This window comes from Malaclemys terrapin, chromosome 2 (genome assembly GCF_027887155.1).
Source record: "Malaclemys terrapin pileata isolate rMalTer1 chromosome 2, rMalTer1.hap1, whole genome shotgun sequence".
In the NCBI taxonomy this organism is placed as follows: domain Eukaryota; kingdom Metazoa; phylum Chordata; order Testudines; family Emydidae; genus Malaclemys; species Malaclemys terrapin.
The window spans coordinates 211,568,449-211,590,207 of NC_071506.1; the positions used below are offsets into that span (position 1 = coordinate 211,568,449).

At 42.6% G+C, this 21,759-nt stretch overlaps 1 protein-coding gene across 2 annotated transcripts in view; it reads right to left on the reverse strand.

The window, feature by feature from the left end:
- Positions 1–21,759, reverse strand: part of ANO10 (anoctamin 10) — a 233,759-nt gene that overhangs the window by 168,625 nt on the left and 43,375 nt on the right. For both annotated transcript variants that reach the window (XM_054019806.1, XM_054019805.1), the window contains exons 10-11: positions 15,307–15,498; positions 8,063–8,191 (exon numbers count right to left, since the gene is read on the reverse strand). In XM_054019806.1, the coding sequence (XP_053875781.1) occupies positions 8,063–8,191; positions 15,307–15,498 (321 nt within the window). The remainder of the gene's footprint in view (positions 1–8,062; positions 8,192–15,306; positions 15,499–21,759) is intronic.

The following is a 21,759-nucleotide window of genomic DNA, read 5'->3' on the forward strand; positions in this document are numbered from 1 at the left end:
AGCATTTGGGGGCTCTGCTAGATAGTTACCTGGGTCAGTTTCAGTACCAACGTATGTTTGCCACTGTAGTTTTTCAAAGAATTGAAAGTCTTTGAAGAACTCCTGATACCAGAGCAGGTTGAAGCCTCAACAATACTTCCCGCAGAACCTGAGGTCTCTGAAGCAGTCAGTCTCTGAGGTTAGCCTCCTTCAAAGAGAAACTGGTATCCGTTACAAGATCTAGAATTCCTCTTCTTTGGAGATATGTCAGTATCTTCCATTCTCATCTCCCGCAGGATCCCGGTGATCAGAATGCAGAGGTTAGTGGGGCCCTACGTGAACTCAAAGGCTGATGTTCAGATGGGTTTTCTGGGCCTGGATCCAAGGCTGTCACAGGGCTTGCTCCACCGCAAGGAAGCTAAACTTTTTTTATATCTCGGTTTTTCCTATATCCGTTTTTAAAAGAACTGTAAATCTTACACTTCAAAAGGTACTGTATGTGGGTCTCTCTCAAACAGCGGAAAAATTGACCCTGTCAGTCACTAACTGGGTGGATTCCTGGCAGGAGAGATAGCATTTGAATCCCAGCGTACCCCAGTGAAAACAACCCCTCACATCAAGAGGGGGTGGGGGGGAGATTTAAATAGAAAACCCCATTAAAAACTGAAAAAGCTAAGTTAGTTTAGAATAGTTTAGTTCAAGTTAAGAACTGTAAGACTAAGCTATAAGCTAAGTTTGATGCAAACATGCTATATGTTCTAAGGCCATAGGCAGTTGATAAGGAACTGAGGGTGGTTCACCTGCACAGCTCTATATACCCTCTTTACGGGGACCAAGGACATTTGGAGCGCATGGGCTGAAATGGGAACTACTATTGAAAATCTCTAATCACAGGCACATGGGCCCCCTGAAGCAGAAAACCCATAGGTATACTATTCAAAGAAGAATTTGCATATACTTAGTTTCCCTGTTTTCCTCTAGTGAGTTACTTTCCCATCCTGCATTGAGCTCCATGTGGACACAGTGGTTTGTGCTTACAGAGCTCAATGCAGAATAAAGCCTTTAGTCAATGTTTTCCCTTAGTGAATGCAGTTCATGCATGTGGTATCTACAATATAGGCAATTAAAGGGATATTATTACCTTTGTACTTATGGATCCACCTATCGCTTTCTTTATAAACCCATGTTTTTTAAAGGGCTAATATCTTGGTAATTTAAATCACATGGGGCTGAAATTTGGCACAAAATCTGTAAGGATTCATTTTTTTTTCCAATAAGAAATGAAGAAAAAACATTTTAATGATGATGTCACTATGCATCAAGCCACCACAAACTGTTTTATCAAGGACCCAGCATCTCTTTGATTGAGGTTATTCAAAAAGTCCAACAAGATGTTGTCAAGATCCTGCTGATAACCCCATACTCATCAATCTTGGTTCTTCAGCATACTAGAACCAATAATGGAACCCACAAGTCCTATTTCCAAGTCTACCATTTATCAACTCAGAATTGGGTTGTGATTCTTCACTTACATCAAAAGTCTCAGGTTTACAGTTTTGCTTCTGGATTGTTGAGACACTGGATCTGCAGTGTTCTGCAGAAGTTCAAAAGCCTTTACTGTAAACTGAGGAGGCCTTTGAGAAGGAAGATCTGCTGCATGAAATGGAAGTGACTCCATCTGGAAAACTCAGAAAGGAGTAAATCCAAGATGGTTCTCAATCCCTTTGATTATCTGCAGCACTTAAAACGGTCAAAATGTTAATTTTTGAGCTTTATTAACTAGCTAACATTACTGCTTTTCAACTTCTGGTGTATGGATTTTCAGTTTGTTTCCCCTAGAGAAACAATGTCTAAAACAAGGTCATATATTTTCCAATGTATGAACCACCTCATCACAGATCTGAAAGTGGATTTTATGAAGTTTACAGGGGCTATGGTTGGACCCTTAGTATTATACCATCTCACCATTACACCATGTGAAGATGGCATTCCTCATAACTATGTCAGCCCAGAAATTAGTGACATCTAGTTCCTGATACCTGATCCTTTATACCACGTTCTATAAGGATACGGTAAGGTAATCCTGCAGCCTCATCCCAAATTCCTGTCTATGGTGATCTCTAATGTTCATCTTAAGACAAACTGTTAGGTGTCTCCATTTTTTCCCAAACCACGTTCATATACTTGGAAGGTCAGGCTTCATACTTATAGATGTCATACTATTAATTATTACTAATATGGCTAATCCAATCCACAAATCCCTGGAGTTTTTGTGATTCAGAGATAAGACCAAAGATGGGTCCATCTTCCATACAAAAGCTGCCTAAATGGATTCCTAACATTTGTCTGCTACAGCCTGGCAGATGTTCACCTGTCTGTAGAGATTAGGGCACATTTCTTTAGGTCTAAGGTAGACTTTACAGCATGGCTTCACAATATCTTCATTAAGGAATTATTCAAGGATGCTACTTGGAGTTGTATACACACCTTTATGCAACCATAATTCCTATACTTGGCTCCTTCTTTGGGAGGGAATAGTACTGCAATCCAGTTTTCAACTAACACTCTTCACACCTCCTAGATTAGTGATCAACAGTGGAAATCCATATGGGCAATTTTCAAAGACAGACAAAAATGTTATCTAGCATAGTAACTGTAGTTCTTCAAGATGATTGTTCCTATGGAGCCACAAACCCCACACACTTACCAAAATTCTTGAGAGTCACTTCTCAGGTATTCCAACATTAATGTAAGAAACAAGACAGAGTTTGGGTCCAGTCCCCTTTTGTATTTGGGGGTTTCTGCACAAAAGGAGAAGGTGGCTATGCACTTGGACCCAAAGGGCATTTGCAGGCTAGAAATGTCCAGGCTTGCACACCAGGGGCACGTTTCCCCAAAGAGTGTGGATATGTGATATGGGCATTCCCGCTTGGATTTAGCTGTGACACTCGGAGTAGCTTTCTGAAACCTGAAGAAGAGCTATGTGTAAGCTCAAAAGCTTGTCTCTTTCACCAACAGAAGCTGGTTCAATAAAAGATATATTACCTTACCCATCTTGTCCAGAGAACTACAGTTATTGTGGTAAGTAACTGTTTTAAAGATGTGTTAGGGAATGGCTGACTTTATCCTGCTTGAAGGTATTTACTTTTACTCCTTTGTTTGAAAAGTGCACTTGCAGCACTCATTCAGCATCTATCCACAAGTGAAAGAAAAGAAAGAAAGACTTTCAATAATTCTGCTGCTGGCTGCTAGTTCAAATCATGTTGCCATGGAAGCAGATGTTGGATTGATGAAAATGGGTCAGCTGCTTTAAAATCACTGCTTCAACACTTTGGAAACATTGGATATTTTAATTCCTTTACTCTGATTTTGCTGATACGATGTTTGTTTCCATAGAAACAGCAGAAAGCAGCATAGTTAGTGGTTTTTAATGTAAAACACTTTTTCTTTTCACAAATATATAAGGGTCTGGTACAGAATGCTTACAGTGGTGTCCTGCAACTCTGCCTTTAGTATTGAATACTGTCAGATGTTACTATATAAAGAAATGAGTTCAATTTGAAGAATATTTGTTATTCTACTAAAATAAAAACACCTTTTGGGAAAAAAAGAAAAAATGTTTTTTCTGGTTGCTTGGCTCTAGCCAAAAAGTACAATTTCTTTAGCTTTTAATTAAATTTAATTTTATCAATAAAGGTAGAACTATTTGGCCAGATTCTCATTTACAACATATACACAAACTTTCTTTAGTGACAGTTAAGGTTGAGTCAGGACACCTCAAAATCTGAAAAGCACAGCAATAACAAATTAAGGGAGAAGTCTCTTGCATTCCTTTCATATTGCCCACCGCACTGGTAATAACACTCCAAATGCCATTAGGCTTTCACTTAGCATCTGTTGGAGACATTTGGGACATTTTTCTGCCTTCATGTTGCTGAGGTCTCTATTACGATTTTCTGCTACAGTGTGAATTTGATGGATGCTGGTCCTTGACTGCTTTTTAGAAATAAAGTTCATGGATTTAGTCAATAATAAGGATGATGAGGTGTATGGGAATATAAACTGACAGTAAAGGTGAGATAGGAACTCATAGTTCCTCATTCCCAACCCAGCCCAAGAAACTTTCCCCTAGGTTCAGGATTATTTGGCAGAAAAGTCAGTCAGTCACTCCCCCCTTTTCTCTCTCTTGCAGTCAATGAGCAGACACGTCACAACATAACTGCTAATTACAACAGTTTGAATCATAGAAACTCAGGGTTGGAAGGGACCTCAGGAGGTCATATAGTCCAACCCCCTGCTCAAGCAGGACCAATTCCCAACTAAATCATCCCAGCCAGGGCTTTGTCAAGCCTGACCTTAAAAACCTCTAAGGAAGGAGATTCCACCACCTCCCAAGGTAACCCATTCCACTGCTTCACCACCCTCCTAGTGAAAAAGCTTTTCCTAATATCCAACCTAAACCTCCCGCACTGCAACTTAAGACCATTATTCCTTGTTCTATCATCTGGTACCACTGAGAACAGTCTAGATCCATCCTCTTTGGAACCCCATTTCAGGTAGTTGAAAGCAGCTATCAAATCCCCCCTCATTCTTCTCTTATGCAGACTAAATAATCCCAGTTCCCTCAGCCTCTCCTCATAAGTCATGTGCTCCAGACCCCTAATCATTTTTGTTGCCCTCCGCTGGACTCTTTCCAATTTTTCCACATCCTTCTTGTTGCGTGGGGACCAAAACTGGACACAGTACTCCAGATGAGGCCTCACCAATGCTGAACAGAGGAGAATGATCACGTCCCTCGATCTGCTGGCAATGCCCCTACTTATACAGCCAAAAATGCCATTAGCCTTCTTGGCAACAAGGGCATGCTGTTGACTCTCATCCAGCTTCTCATCCACTGTAACCCCTAGGTCCTTTTCTGTAGCACTGCTGCCTAGCCATTCAGTCCCTAGTCTGTAGCAGTGCATGGGATTCTTCTGTCCTAAGTGCAGGACTCTGCATTTGTCCTTGTTGAACCTCATCAGGTTTCTTTTGGCCCAATCCTCTAATTTGTCTAGGTCCCTCTGTATCCTATCCCTACCCTCCAGCATCTGCAAACTTGCTGAGAGCGCAGTCTATGCCATCCTCTAGATCATTAATGAAGATATTGAACAAAACCGGCCCCAGGACCGACCCTTGGGGCACTCCGCTTGATACAAGCTGCCAACTAGACATGGAGCCTTTGATCACTACCCGTTGAGCCCGACGATCTAGCCAGCTTTCTACCCACCTTATAGTCCATTCATCCAGCCCATACTTCTTTAACTTGCCGGCAAGAATACTGTGGGTATTCTTTGGTTCCTTTCTTTTCCGTTATGAAGAAAGTTACATTGCCAGAGCATTGTAAATTGTCTTATGTAAATGAAAAGTAAGCTCATTATGTTTGTCTGTTTCAATACAATTTAAAAAAAATAAATTTACCAATATACACATCTTTGTCCCACAAAGATTTTATACAAGCTGGAGAACAGACTCTCTTTTAACTCCACAGTCTTCATATAACATTTCTCAATAACTTGTATTATAGAAAATATTGCAAAATTATGTGCACTCTACCATTGCCTGATTGATATTGATAACTTTGGACTCAGAAGGCTGTAGAGTTCAAATCATATAAAATTTAATATTTTTTTAAAAAACTGACTACAAAAAAGTGTGTATCGGGAGCCTGGAAATGTTAAAAAAAGTTTTTAAAACATCATTTTTAACATTCTTTTCCTTCTGCTCTTTTGCAGTGGGAGCTGGAGTTGACATAACTAACAAAAATCCACATAAACAATCATTAGTTGCTTTACTATGCTTTGTTTCAAACTTAAGAAAAAGTACATTCTTAACCACTGACAAAAGGTTTTTAATTTTGTGATTTTCTTCTTGTATTTCTCAGACAGTAAAACAATTTGTAGTAATGCAATGAAAAAACTAAGGGAACCATGGAACCAGTTTGCAATAATACTTTCAACATTAATTTTAAAAATGTACAGTTTCTGACAAGCTTTTAAATAGTACGTCCTGATTTTTAAAAAATCCAAAAAAACAAGTATAAGGGTTTTTATTCTCCTCTGTTTGTAAGGGTCCAACCACAATCATGCAAAGTCCAAAAGCACTTTCAAAATTAGATATTCCCTATTATCAAAGTCAAATATCCTATTTTCTCAATTTGTAACAAATTGAGAACATAAATCAACAGTCTTACAATGCTAAAGAATGCTACACATTACACAACAAAGTCAAAAATAAGCATACTTTAACCTTCTCAAATCCTAAGTGACTATGTCTAATCATGGCTAGCCAGTTAAGGGAAACAAATCATGACTAGCCAGTTCTATAAAATGATTTCAATGTTAATTAAGTGTAAAAAGCTTACACTATACAGTAATAATTTTATTTACATGCATTATTCCAACATCTTTGTATTAATAAAATCTAAAACAAACAAAAACTAAAATCAATTTACAAGTACAATTACTCTGTTATAAACTTTACAGCACAGAACCAAAATTTACATTTGTATATGAAAAGCAAGAAAAAACATTTTCTCTTAAAACAGTGGATCTGTCCTTTTCTGAATGGCTTTCTTCCCTCTGGGAAAAAACTTTCCGATCTTAGGGCAAGTCTACACTATAGCGCTACATCAGCGCTCTCCAATCAGCATAATTACTCCACCTCCACGAGAAGTGGAAGCTATGTCAGCTAAAGAGCATCTCCCACCAACATAGCACCAGTGTAGATAGCGCTTTGGTTGCTATAACTTGCGTCGCTCGGGGGGGGGGGGGTGTCTCTTTTTCACACCCCTGAGCGATGTAATTTACAACAACGTAAGTAGTAGTGTAGACCAGCCCCCAGTGTCTTCCTACTCCCCTTCTCACTATTTGCTCATCCAGCATCAGCCTACACTCTTGCCTTTCACACAATCTGGCCAATTCTAGGGTGGAAGACTTTTCCTCTCCAGTCTCTTGCTATATGGAACATTCCTCTTTCTCTCCACCCTCAATATCAAGTGACCATTTCTTTTCAAATCTTTCCCTTTCACTTATTCCTTTTAATGTTTCTCACCGTCTGTTATAATTTATATCTTATATACATGATTTACATCTTTTATAACATTTTTGGATAATTTGTCTGCATTTTCTCAATAAAAATGTATTTACACAATCTGTAAACCTCATAAAAAAACTTTATTGATCTGTTGGGGCCATAAACCCCAGTATGAGAGCATCTGACCCCGAGGAATGAAATACACTAAGGGCTGGTCTACACTACAAAGTTACATTGACATAAGGCAGCTTACGTTGACCTAATTATGTCATTGTCTACACAGTAGTCTTCCTCCACCAATGTAATGCTCTACTTCACCAGTACAACAACTGCACCTTCACAAGAGGCGTAAGGTTTATGTCCATGTAGTTTGGGCAATGCTGTAGACACTGCATCCCTTACATCATCTGTCTTGTCACAGGCAGGAGCCATGAAAGTGACAAGAAAGCTGGGCAACTAGAGCCCTGCTGCCCCTGCTCCCCTGGAAAGCTGGGCGGCTTCGGACCCTGATCACAGCTGGAGTGAGAAGCCCAGTGGCAGCCCTCTCCCCCCCCCCACACCAAGCTGGACAGCCTTGTCAATTTCACAGCTCAGTGAGCAGTGAACTTGACAAGGCTGCCTGGCTTTCCCCTGCTCCACCCAGGAACAGGGGCAGGGGGCGCTGCAAGTCAACCTAATATAGGTCAACTTAGGGTATGTCTACATCACAAACCTAAGTTTATTCTTGTGTTAGTACTATTAAATCCTTCTTGAAATATATAATGCAACATACACTTAATATTTCAGACTATGTGGCAGAGCATAGGTGCAACATCCATAGTAGATGAAAGTGCCAAGAATAAAAATTTAATATAAGAGTAAAACAATGAAAAACCCATTCTGATGCTAGAATTTCCATTTCCTGGTAAATGAGAGAAAAAGATGTGAAAAATGAGATATTAGAAATTCCAAGTGATGTAAATGGCATTTGCTACTAAAAAAAAACATGCAGATATTTAAATCTCATACTTACCTCCACTAATACCACAATCAAAATAAGGTCCGTTTTTGAATCTGGAAAAAGTGCATTTACTTGTGGAGACAATCCAATCAGTGCACAGTTAGTAACTACTGAGATAACACTCATAGTTTCAAAAGCCAACTGAAATAAAACAAAAATGGAATATAATTAAAGCAATATGTCAACTACCTCCAGTCCTCTTGCTCCTCTTGGGACAAGGTTTCTCCCACATTCACCAAGTTCTGACAGACCCAACATTTTTATGTTCCTTTTTCCTTTAAATTTGATTTCTACTGGATGAAAAGTTGAACAGATTCTATCAGGAACCTGTCATCATCTCCTCTTAAATGGACAAGCAGGGTTACACCATCACAAAACCCATCATTAGCACCCTCCAAACTGTACCTCTACAGCTATGGTTGCCTCTTCTTTGTGTTTGTGGGGAAAATTCAAGCACTGTTCGTCACAATATGATGATATTTCACAGGCCCTGAAAGTTATTTTGGGACCATTTACATCTTACAACCTAGATTTGCAGGATATGAAATCATTTCCTGAAAATCAGAATTAACTCAAAAAAAAAATGGCTGAGTGGCATCCCTATCTTTAGTACTTTCATCTGACCCAAAACGTGAACATGCAAATGGTAGCACATACTCCTACACATAAGCCATCTGACTGACTGGTGTACAGTGTGTTCCTAAGGAAAAGCCACCTCCAACGTAATCCGTGTCAAAGGGCAAAGTTTTAATCAGGGGTATTTTAGCATTTAAATCTGAATTTAAAAAGAAATTTTCTGGTGTTCTATGCTCAGATTTTTACTGTATCTTCAATATTAAGTATTGGAATATTACGTATATGAAAACACCAGGGTGATTCAGAATAAGATTTTTAAACAACTCATTCTGCCAGCCAAAACTTGTTGGCATAAAATGAGCCATGTTTTCAAACGCAAGTACACAGAATTATACACTTTCATCTGTACATCAAGTATTTACATGCGCATGCCAGCAAGGTGGCTGACTTGTTATGTGCATGTTCCCAGACACCTGGATTTACATGGACATAAATGGATGTGTGTGTTATTTTTTATTTACATGATAGGTACTTTATATACATTCAAGAAAGATGAATCCTGCACTGAGGAGCTCATGATCTAAAAAGAATGCATAAAATAGGTGCATGCAAATATAACTGCAATACTGTGCATACCTTTGAAAATCTGATTTATAAATGAGAAATCTCCCTGTGAGTAAAGAAGACTGGCAAAACATAGTGTCTGCCATGATGAATCAGCAGAAACTACATTCACTATGACAATAAATCATTGACTCAGCTTGGCCAATACAATAATTCAAATGTTCTTTACATAGAATACCCTCTATCTAATCTAACACCTTACTACTGCACCTCATACACAAAATTGATTACTAAAAGCAATTTACTTTGTTATATTCATAAAATTAAACACATTCCCATAATTAACTGAAAAGAATGAGATAAAAAAATTGTAAACAAAAAAAAAAAAAAAAAAAAGAACTAGCCATTAAATTCAATAAGACTTCTAAGGCCTGGTCTACACTAGGCGTTTATGTCGAAGTTAGCGCCATTACATCGAATTAACCATGCACCCGTCCACACCGCGAAGCTATTTAGTTCGACATAGAGGTCTCTTTAATTCGACTTCTGTACTCCTCCCCGACGAGGGGAGTAGCGCTAAATTCGACATGGCCATGTCGAATTAGGCTAGGTGTGGATGGAAATCGACGCTAATAGCTCCGGGAGCTATCCCACAGTGCACCACTCTGTTGACGCTCTGGACAGCAGTACGAGCTCGGATGCTCTGACCAGCCACACAGGAAAAGCCCCGGGAAAATTTGAATTTGAATTCCTTTTCCTGTCTGGCCAGTTTGAATCTCATTTCCTGTCTGGACATCGTGGCGATCACAGCAGCACTGGCAACGATGCAGAGCTCTCCAGCAGTGATGGCCGTGCAGTCTGTGAATAGAAAGAGGGCCCCAGCATGGACTGATCGGGAAGTCTTGGATCTCATCGCTGTGTGGGGCGATGAGTCCGTGCTTTCTGAGCTGCGCTCCAAGAAACGGAATGCAAAGATCTATGAGAAGATCTCAAAAGACATGTCAGAGAGAGGATACAGCCGGGATGCAACGCAGTGCCGCGTGAAAATCAAGGAGCTGAGACAAGGCTACCAGAAGACCAAAGAGGCAAACGGACGCTCCGGATCCCATCCCCAGACATCCCGTTTCTACGAGGCACTGCATTCCATCCTCGGTGCGGCCGCCACCACTACACCACCACTGACCGTGGACTCTGAGGATGGGATATTGTCCACGGCCGGTTCCTCGGACATGTTAGCGGACGGGGAAGATGAGGAAGGAGATGAGGAGGGCGAGGCAGTCGGCAGCGCTCACAACACTGATTTCCCCGACAGCCAGGATCTCTTCATCACCCTTACAGAGATCCCCTACGAAGCGTCCCCAGCCGTTACCCCGGACACAGAATCTGGGGAAGGATCAGCCAGTAAGTGTTGTAAACATCTAAACATTTATTTTTAACAGAACAGGAATATTAACAATTAAAAGAATGGGTTGTTCATGATTACTTTGCCCTAGGCACTTAACCGTTCAGTCATGGGCAGTGCAAGTTTTGAAAAAAAATCTAGCAATGTCCGGTTTTCCGTGATTGTCCTGCCCAAGCCGCTCTACTGTTTATTCCCTGCTACTGCAGCTACAGTAAAATGCGGTCTATATGTGCAGGGATAGAGCAGTAATCCTCCCGGGACATCTCGATGAAGCTCTCCTGGAGGTAATTGGAAAGCCGTTGCATGAGGTTCCTGGGGAGAGCGGCCTTATTGGGTCCTCCGAAGTACGACACGTTGCCGCGCCACGAGACTATCAAGTACTCGGGAATCATTGCTCTGCACAGCAGGGCGGCATACGGCCCTGGTCTTTGGAGGCTTTCCCGGAGCATTCTCTCTCTCTCGCTGTCAGAGATCCTCATCAGGGTGATGTCGCCCATGGTGACCTGCTTTGAATTAGGTAGGGGAATGTTAGTGTTGGGACTGCTTGCTCGTTCCTTTACAGAACTGTAACAGCTGGTTTGCAGCCACGCGGTGGAGGCGGGAGAGGGACTGCCGAAAGGGATCGTTCCTGGGGACAGCCGCGAGGGGGTGGGACAGGGGCAGAGTTCCCGCTTGCCGGATTGCTGGCAGCAGGGACTGACATTGCTTTAAATGTGAAATGAGGCCAGTGGTAATATAAAAGTTTTAAACTGCCACAAGTCTACGGCCTACCATGTCTGCCTGCAACAGAAATTCCGTTGTGCTGCCCCGCTTCTCAAATGTGCTGTGGAAGACCCCAGGCACTGAATGCGAAGGCCGAGAATTCGACCTTGTGCTGAGTGCGCATGTGATAGGTGCTGTGCATGGTCTTGTTCACAGAGAAAGACTATGTTCTTTGTTCACAACTACATTTATCTTTCTGAGGAATTCACTCCCTTTTTCCCATTCCCACAGCCACATCTGCGACTGTCTCACAACCTAGCCTGGCATCACACTCCCAGAGGCTAGCGAAGATTAGGCATAGGAAGAAGAGGACATGGGAGGACATGTTCTCTGAACTTATGGCCTGTTCCCAAGCCCAGGCAGCACAGAAGACCCAGTGGCGGGAGAAATTGACCCAAATGCAGCAAGCAAACATGGATCGGGAGGAGAGGTGGCGGCAGGAAGACCAGCAGGCGACTCAAACGCTGCTTGGACTACTGAGGGAGCAAACAGACACGCTCCGGCGCCTTGTGGATGTTCTGCAGGAACGGAGGCAGGAGGACAGAGCCCCGCTGCAGTCCATCTCTAACCGCCCTCCCCCGCCACCAAGTCCCATACCCACCTCACCCAAAGTGCAAAGAAGGAGGGGCGGCAGAGTCCCTGCTAACTCTCACTCCACCCCTGCAGAGAGCTCTAGTAGCAGAAGGCTCTCATTCCCCAAAACTTGAAAAGTTCTTTCCTTCCCGCCTGACACAAGCCCCCGTCCAAGTTTCACCTCCCACTTCCATGTGTAGTTGATAATAAAAAATACGTTCATGTTAAGTACTGTTTCAATGATGTTCTTTTGGAGGAGGAGGGGAAAGGGGGTTGGTAATTGGACAGGACAGTCGCCTTTGGCAGGGTACATAGGCGGGGGCAGGCACAGCAGCAGGGCACATACACAGTGCAGTGATGCAGTGACTAGTTACCCTGGTTAGTCTGGGAGGTGGTTTTCATGTTATGTGGTGGGGGGTGGGTTGCTCTGTGACTTTGTGGCGGGGGAGGGCAGTTACAGATCTTAAGCGGCGGTCCTTATGCAGGATCACAGAGCCACGCAGCAGGGGATCTGTAACCGTCCTCCCCCTGCCACAAAGTCACATAGCCCCCCCATACACACAGTCCCGATCAGGAGGGGTGACAGGCTCCGTTGAAACAACCATCCCACCGCAGCGGAGCCCGTCAATCCTTGAGTTTAGAAGCTTCATTCGCGTCACTACACTACACCCGCTCCGCACCACAGTCTGCGTCCCAGTTTTAAAAAATTCCCGCGAAAACAGTATTAAAGAAAACGGTGTGCATTAACAAAGTAGAACTATTTTTATTTCGAAACGTGTGTTGGAAGGGGGTGAAGGGGGTATGTAACTGGGTAGGATAGTCAACATTAACTGGGTAAAGAAACGGGGGCAGGTTCAGCTTCTCTGTACACAAACTTAAAAGTCACAGGTTACCCTGCTGACTCAGGAACTTTGCTTTCAAAGCCTCCCGGATGCACAGCGCTTCCCGCTGGTCTCTTCTAATCGCCCGGCTGTCTGGCTGTGCGTAATCAGCAGCCAGGCTATTTTCCTCAACCTCCCACCCCGCCATAAAGGTCTCCCCCTTGCTCTCACAGAGATTGTGGAGCACACAGCAAGCTGATATAACAATGGGGATATTGGTTTCGCTGAGATCACAGCGAGTCAGTAAGCTTCTCCATCTCCCCTTGAGACGGCCAAAAGCACACTCCACCACCATTCTGCACTTGTTCAGCCGGTAGTTGAAGAGTTCTTTTTCAGTGTCCAGGGCGCCAGTATAGGGCTTCATGAGCCAGGGCATTAGCGGGTAGGCTGGGTCCCCGAGGATGACTATAGGCATCTCCACATCCCCAACAGTTATTTTGTGGTCCGGGAAGTAAATACCTTGTTGCAGCCGTCTAAACAGACCAGAGTTCCTGAAAACACGAGCGTCATGAACCTTGCCCGGCCATCCCACGTAGATGTTGGTAAAACGTCCCCTGTGGTCCACCAGTGCTTGCAGCACCATGGAAAAATAGCCCTTTCGGTTAATGTACTGGGTGGCCTGGTGGTCCGGTGCCAGGATAGGGATGTGAGTTCCATCTATGGCCCCACCGCAGTTTGGGAATCCCATCGCTGCGAAGCCATCTATGATCACCTGCACGTTTCCCAGGGTCACTACCTTTGGCAGCAGTACATCAACGATTGCCTTCGCTACTTGCATCACAACAACCCCCACGGTAGATTTGCCCACCCCAAACTGGTTCGCGACTGACCGGTAGCTGTCTGGCGTTGCAAGCTTCCAGAGGGCTATGGCCACTCGCTTCTGTACACTCAGTGCAGCTCGCAACCGGGTGTCATTGCGCTTCAGGGCAGGGGACAGCAACTCACAAAGTTCCAGGAAAGTTCCCTTCCGCATGCGAAAGTTTCGCAGCCACTGGGATTCATCCCAGACCTGCAGCACTATGCGGTCCCACCACTCAGTGCTTGTTTCCCGTGCCCAGAATCGCCGTTCCACGGCATCAACATGACCCATTGCCATCATGATGTCCTCGGCGCTGGGTCCCCTGCTTTCTGAGAGGTCTGTGCTACTCTCAGACTTCAGGACATCACCGCGGTGCCGTAGCCTCCTCGCCTGACTTTTCTGCATCTGCCTCAGGGAAACCTGTATGATAAGCTGCGAGGCGTTGAGAGCGGCCACAACTGCAGCGATGGTCGCAGCGTGCTCCATGCTCGCAGTGCTGTGGCATCCGCGCTGTCAATGACTGGAAAAGTGCGCGAACTGATTTCCCGCCGGCGCTTTCAGGGAGGGAGGGCGGGAGTGATGGACGGATGACGACAGTTACCCAAAAGCACCCTCGACACATTTTGTTACCCAGAAGGCATTGCCGGCTACACCCAGAATTCCAATGGGCAGAGGGGACTGCGGGAACTGTGGGATAGCTGACCACAGTGCACCGCTTCGAATGTCGACGCTTTCACCGTTAGTGTGGACTCACAAAGTCGAATTACTGTCCTTAGTGTGGACACAGACGTTCGACTTTGCAATATCGATTCCAAAAATTCGATGCAAGTAAATTCGAACTACTCTCGTAGTGTAGACAAGGCCTAAGAGATCATCTACACTGGGGAAAGGAACAGTGATTTAAAGTGTATTAACTAACATGTTTTAATTTACACATTTTCAAAGACCACTAAACACCTAGTACATACAGAGACAATAATGTTTTAAAATGTTAGCTGGTTGTGGCTACTTCTATGTGGTCAGCCCAAAAGGCATATTGCAAATGTATACCATGTGCAGTTGCTGTCCACCATCACCCCTTAGTGTTATCTAGCATTATTGTGCTTCGAAATATAACTCTATCCCAGTGAATATCTGGGTGCATTTCTAATGATTTTTTCTCAAAATGATTTATTTGTATTTTTTAAAGATTAATCTCCTTTGTTGTTTCCTATTCATATATCTAATCTCTGTCATTTGGCATTTTCCCCCCCAACAATATTTTCAACACCTCACAATTTAAAATAATATACTAATTTAATTGTTGTGCTCTTTGTCCCCCCTTCCATATTATTAGGGAAGATGTTAAATAAAACTGGGTCTAACACTGACCACCCACTTGACACCACCCGCAACCTATTTCATGATCACTAACAACTTATTACTGCAGTCTTAAAAAGAAGAAGTTGCTGTCCCTTGCAACTGCAATATGAATGCAATACATGTAGTCCAAAAAAACCCAAAGGAAGATGGGATTAAAGAAGGCAACTCAGAATGGCAGATAGTTGAAAATCCTACTAGAATTGGGTAACGTCCTAAGGCACTGAAGAGGAGAGGTGTCTCTAGTACACTCTAACAGCAATTGATGGAACAACAAGCAGCCTAAGCTTATGGTCACGTACAAGTGCAAACAAATAAAGAAAAGTGAAAACCAGGTTACCTGCCAAACTCCAATATTTGCTGTAGGTTGTGAAAATGGACGTTTGAAGACCCTGCACATTTTTAAGGCATCAAAATACATCTCTGTGATGTTGTTTAGCACTGCAAAGACAGCTGCTAAAGGATACACACATGAGAAAAGACTCACATAACCAAACTGTAAGAACAACTCCAAGTAATCATCAAAGGTGCCCTGAAAAACAGAGACAAAATAAGCACATTTTATCCATATCTAAATATATGATGAAAAGCAGAATTAACAATATGGTAACCACATGCTTTCCTCCCCAGCCCCACTCAATTTTTTAGGAAGGAGCAGCAGGGGAACCCAAAGCACTTATCCTCTAAATTACTTAACTTTGGTCTAATCTGGAGTTTTATTCTAATCCTGTTTATGATGGGGGCAAGAGTGTTCTTTTGGTCAAAAGGACTTTCTACAATATCACTGGTAAATACCTTTATTATTGGTATAAAGCATTAAAAAACATGAACTAATCCTATAAACAGGTTTAAATATTCAATCTTCCCAGTACCTCAATGAGGTAGTAACTACAGGCAAACCACAATGTAGGTAAGATGTTGCCATGACTTTAAACTAGTATGACAAGCTTCAAAGAGCTGCATAACAAACTGTAGCGTTGTTGTAACAGTGTTAATTCCAGGATATTAGAGAGACAAGGTGGGTGAGGTAATGTCTTTTACTGGACCAACTTCTGTTAGTAAAAGAGAAAAGAAGAGCTCTATGCAAGTTCAAAAGCTTGCATCTTTCCCCACCAGAAATTGGTCCAATAAGAAATATTACCTTACCTACCTTGTCCCTCTAAGAAAAATGTTATCATTTCAGACTGCCAGTGTGAACGATAAACAAAAGCAACTGTAGGCTGACGTACATGTAAACTTTTTCTGGTCTTTCTGAGCTACGCCATATTAAAATCAAAAGGCAAAGTTAGTAGCCTGCAGCCTACTTGAGAGGACAAACACTGAAACTATAGCATGACAAGTCAGAAGCAGTTCTGGCAACTGAATAGGATACCAAATGCATGCAAAAAGCGTGTCCTGGGCACATCTGCAAAATGCCCATCATCTAACCTTTAAACCAACAGTTTGGATAGTTAATCAACCCTTTTATTGTGACAAATTTCATAGTCAATTAATAAAATGCTTTTATAAAATATTTTTTAAAAATAAATAATAAAATTTTTAAAAATAAAAAATCATCTAACATTACAAAATAGTATAATACCTTTTAAGAAAAAGTGTCCATTGCATAAGAGAATAGTTATGTTTGCTTCCTGACCATGAAAAGCCATCAAATGGATTCCATTTTAACTATTTCTTGCTATGCAGTGTTCCCTCAGAGAGAGACGCGTTTAGCATATTTCATTTTGAGAGGGGAAAAAATAAAGATTAGAGAGTATTTTAAATAATTACAGTGAGGATCATGAAAAAAGTAAGAAAGCCATTTTTGGCTCTGTATCAGTAGCATGGCTCTTTTCAGTATGTCTGCTGAAAGCTGAGCTGTCAAGCTGGCTAGCCTCTCTGGTATCTAATGTATTTTCACCAACAAAACACAAAGAGGCAGTAGAAGCCTACAAGCTCAGAAATCAGCTCATGGATATGGGAGGAGGGGGCCATTTCAGCTACATTCCCCAGTCAAGCTCACTGTTAAGCAGCATAGCATAGCTGTGTCTGATAAGCTATTTAATTTACAGATTAGACCCCAGGGGAGCTAACCTTTAAAAACCCTGAGATATACCCACAGAAATATTTTACATAAACTCTGAATTTTACTTCCTGCTCGTTTAAGGATACTTTCCAAGTGTCACTCAACTAGAGTGGCAGTAACACATTTGCCCCTGTTGTTATGATCACTCAAACAGTGCTGCAGGCAATGAGCAAAGTTTTCCTTTCAGCTCCTCCTCTTGATTACTGCAGGCTACTCCTGGAGCTGCTCCCTCACCCCATCCACATTGTGGCTATGTCTACACTACAGCTTATGTCGGCATAACTTGTGTCGCTCTGGGCATACGTTACACCAACATACGTGCCAGGGTGGACAGCACTATGTCGGCAGGAAAGCTTTTCTGCCAACATAGCTTCTGCCGCTCGCTGATGCAGTTTTATTATGCCGATAGGCGAGCTCTCGCCTGTCGGCATAGAGCGTCTTCACCAGACGCACTGCAGCGGCGCAGCTGTAGCGCTGTACATGTAGATATGCCCTTTTAAGGCTCTCAGTGCAGCACAGAGGGGAGGAATAGGTGGCACCACTACTACTTCCCAGTTCTGAGCAGCTAGTTTAAGCATAAGACGATGGATTTTCAGAAGTCTTCATACTGTATGCTATTACTTAAAATAGAGATCATCTTAGGGATAGCTCCACTCCCAACCTCCAAGTCTTATTTCCACAACTTTCTTGTGAAAATTACAATAATCAGTTATATAATGTAGTAAAATGAGGGAAGTATTAAAGAGACAAGATGCACTTTAGTGCAATGGGTGTAGCAGTTTGAGTAGGACCATCTTCCCCTTCCCTCCCATTTTTATATCTTCTACCTAACATAAAGCCCTACACTATTAGTATTTAAGTCTCCTCTTATCCCAACAGCACTCAACAGTTTTACTCTCTCCATGTTGCAGTTTGGATCTGTCTTGTTTGTTTGGTATCCTTCCAATTTTGGATCTGAATGATTAAATGTATGCCCCCCAAAATCCAACAAAGATAAGTATGAAGCAACCTGGCAGGACTAAGAGATTGCTCTGCTTTTTTTAAGTGTAGTTGGTTGAAAGTCACTGGAAATCCTACAATGATTCTGTGCTAGACTCCTGGAAATATCAGCATTTAAAGACAGACAGATGTTTCTCCCTTGTGAAAGTTATAATTCTAGAAATACTCTGTTGACCACCAATAGTTCACTGTTTGAAAACCACTGGTGTAATACTGCACTTTCACTCTTACAATGCAGAGCTATTGTTAGTTTTCAGATGAGAAGTAAAACTGAGCCCTTAAGTACATATAATCTAGTGAACCGAGATTGGGCCAGTATGCATTTGGATAAATTACTTAATCTCTCTGAATCTTAGTTTCTGCATATGTAAAATGTGGATAATATTTACCTTTCTGCCAAGGGTGTTGTGAGGATTAATACTTATAGAACTTTTAAGATGTAAAAATACTATTTAAATATTTGCCTCCTGCTTCTAATTCTGCAGCATTTTATGCAACAAGAGGAGCAGTTGATCTGTTGTTCTAGGCAAATTCCAAATTGTGTCATGAACTACTGCCTACTAAGAGATAAATTACTTAACTGTAATACTTATTCTCTGAAACTATATATTATAATGCATTAAGATTTTTGGTTCTGTGCTTCCAGCATCTGACCAGGCAGGAACTCCTATGGGTAAAAGTTCTGAGCCTCTGGGGAACCCTTAGGGGCAACTCACAGAGTTCTGGAGTCAGTGCCCTATGCTGTCTTGTCAGTTCCTTAAAAAGAAAAAAAAACAAACCCACAGGCTAGAGGTAATTAAAATACAGTTAAAAAAAATGTGCAAAAAATTACAGAACACTCTAAACAATGAGAAGAGGGTGGGGAAAAAGCAATCTACTGGGAAATTTCATATACATCTTCAGAGAAAAATAATTACTGATAAGTAATTTTATTTTCTCCAGAGATGAACTTTCTCCCCATGAACTCCCGCACCCATGGAAAGTAGAAAAGTTTGAAGGTGGTTTATAAGATTAAAAAAAATGTAACAGATACAGCTGCCAACAGGACAAGAAAGCGATGCCCTAGACAATGACAACAGCAATAAAGGGAGGATACTTTCCTGTTCTATAACTAGAGTTCTTAGAGATGCGTGGTCCCATCTGTATTCCACTTTGGGTACGGATACACACCATGCACCTGAGGTTGAAATTTTTTTTCCAGCAGCATCCGTTGGTCCACACCTATGCCATTCACCTCTTTGTGCACTGATCCAAGGAAACAACGGGCAGTGAGGACTGATTGCCTCTCTGGTTCCTTCCCTACCACAAATCAAGTCATTATCTGAAGCGGTGGGGAGGGGAGGGGCGGTACTGGAATACAGATGGGGCCACACATCTTGAAGAACTCTAGTTACAGAACAGGTAAGTAACCTCACTTGCTTCTTCAAGTGCTGGTCCCTATGTGTATTTCACTGTGGGTTATCGAGGAGCAGTATCTATTAGGGAGGAGCATGCAAGCACAAGTGGGGGAAAACAGCCAACTGGAGTACAACAATATCCAGGAAAGCTTCTGCTGCTGAGGCCTGAACTATGGCTTAAATGTCTGGAAAAGGTATGTATCAAGCTCCATGTGGCAGCTTTGCCAATTTTACCAATGGGAACAACACTGAAGCTGCCTGGGCTCTGGCAGAGTGAACTCTCACATCTTGTGGTGGGCTAGTGTTGGCTAGCTCATAACACTGGAGGTTGCATACAGACATCCATTCAGAGAGTCTTTGGGATAATACAGCTTTACTTCTCATCTATTCTGCTAAACGAAACAATAACCTAGGTTTCTTTCTGAACAGTTTTGTTCTCTGCAGATAGAAAATCACTGCTCTGAAACTATCCAAGGAATGTAGACATTTGTCTTCATTAGAAGTGTATGGTTTCTGAAAGGTAGGTAAGTTAATACTTTGAGGTGAAAGTCCGAAATCACCCTGGGAGTAAACTTAGTTGGCAGTCTCAATGTGATCTGATCTTTGTGTAAAACTGTGTATAGTTTATCTGCCATAAGGGCTCCTAGTTCTCCCACCCATCTCAGAGAGGTGGTGGCTATTAAAAAGGCTACTTTCAAGGAGAGATGCTATAGCAAGCTGGATGCTAAATGGAGTTTTTGTGAGCACTGACAGGACAAGATTAAGGTCCCACATTGGAGGTGGTTTGCTTACAGGTGGAATGCTCTGAAGCAAGCATTTTAGGAAGCAGAGTGTAAAACAATGGGCAAAAATTGAGTAGTTACTGATCAGGGAATGGCAGGTACTGATAGGTACAAAGTGAATGCGTACTGAGTTGAGAGAGAGTCCTGAGGTCTTTAGGGATAGGAGGTATCCAGGATAGCAGGGATGTCTGGATTCCTCTGAAGAAGTGTGCTGGTTATGAGCCCAGATGGAAAATCATTTCCTTCCATTTGACAGCATAACTGCATTTTACTAGACTCCTTTCTACTATTGTTGAGAATAGCCTGGACATTTCTGGATATCTCTCAAACACTTATTCTCTAGGCTCAATGCTCATCCAAACACCAGGTTGGCAGGTGCACTGAGTCTCAATTGGAATGCTTGATTCTGCCTTTGTGTTGTGTCAACAGGTCTGGGAAGGCTTGGAACGTTGTCATGTGGATGAACTAACAACTGAAGGAGGCTAGGAAACCAGAATTGCCTTGGGCCACTTAGGAGCAGGATCCTACTGATCACATCTTGCCCTGCTGAATTCTTCTTATTACCTCACGTCCTGAGCAGATGGAGGAAAGATGTACATTAGTTGTCCTGACCAGTGAACCAGAAGCACATCTCCCATGGAGTTCTGACCCAAGCCTGCCCCTCCCCCATCCCTCACCCCAAGCAATATTTCAGACACTTTTTGTTCTTGCGGGAGGCAAAGAAGTCACAGGAGGGGGACCCCCAAAGATGGAATATTGTGTGTATTACTGAGTCGTGAAGTTCCCACTCATGGTCCTGAGAGAAGCACCTGCCGAGGCTGTCCACCCAGATGGTGTTTATTCCCGGTAGGAGCACTGCTGATGTTGAATACACCAGTTCCATAATTTTACAGCATTAGAGTGAGATGGATCTCATGGCTCCCTGTTTGTTTATATAAAACACAGAGGTAATAATGTCCAACATCATTAGAATGTGGCAAGACTACACGAGCGTGGAAAAAAAAATGCTTGAAAGCCACCCAAACTCCGCTCAATTCAAGCTGGTTTATGTCCATTCTGTTTTCTTTTGCTGACCATGTGCCTTGAACTGAGTGTTTGCTCAGGTGAACACCCCAGCCAAACATGGAGGCATCTGTGATGACAGTCTTCTGTAGTAAGGTTGGAGAGAAAGGGACTCTCACACACATGCGATCTTCATTCTCCCACCAACTCAGGGAGGCCCTAACCTCTTGAGGGAGGGAAGATTTGTTTGTTCATAACGACTCTGGCTAGTAATTAAACCGAGCAAAGCTGGGCCTGTAGACAGCAAGAACATAACTTCACAAATGTAAGTACAAGATGCCATATGACCCAGAAGGATGACACAGGAGCAGATTTGCATCTGTGGGCTCAGCCTGAGTTGCACAGCGAGATGTTTGATAGCCTGGAATCTGTCCTGCAGGAGAAATGCTTTGGCTGTGATCAAGTCCAGGGTTGCTCCTATAATTCTATGGACTGGTGTTGGCACCAGAGTGGAATTTTCTAAGTGTATGTGCAGTCCTAGTGAATGC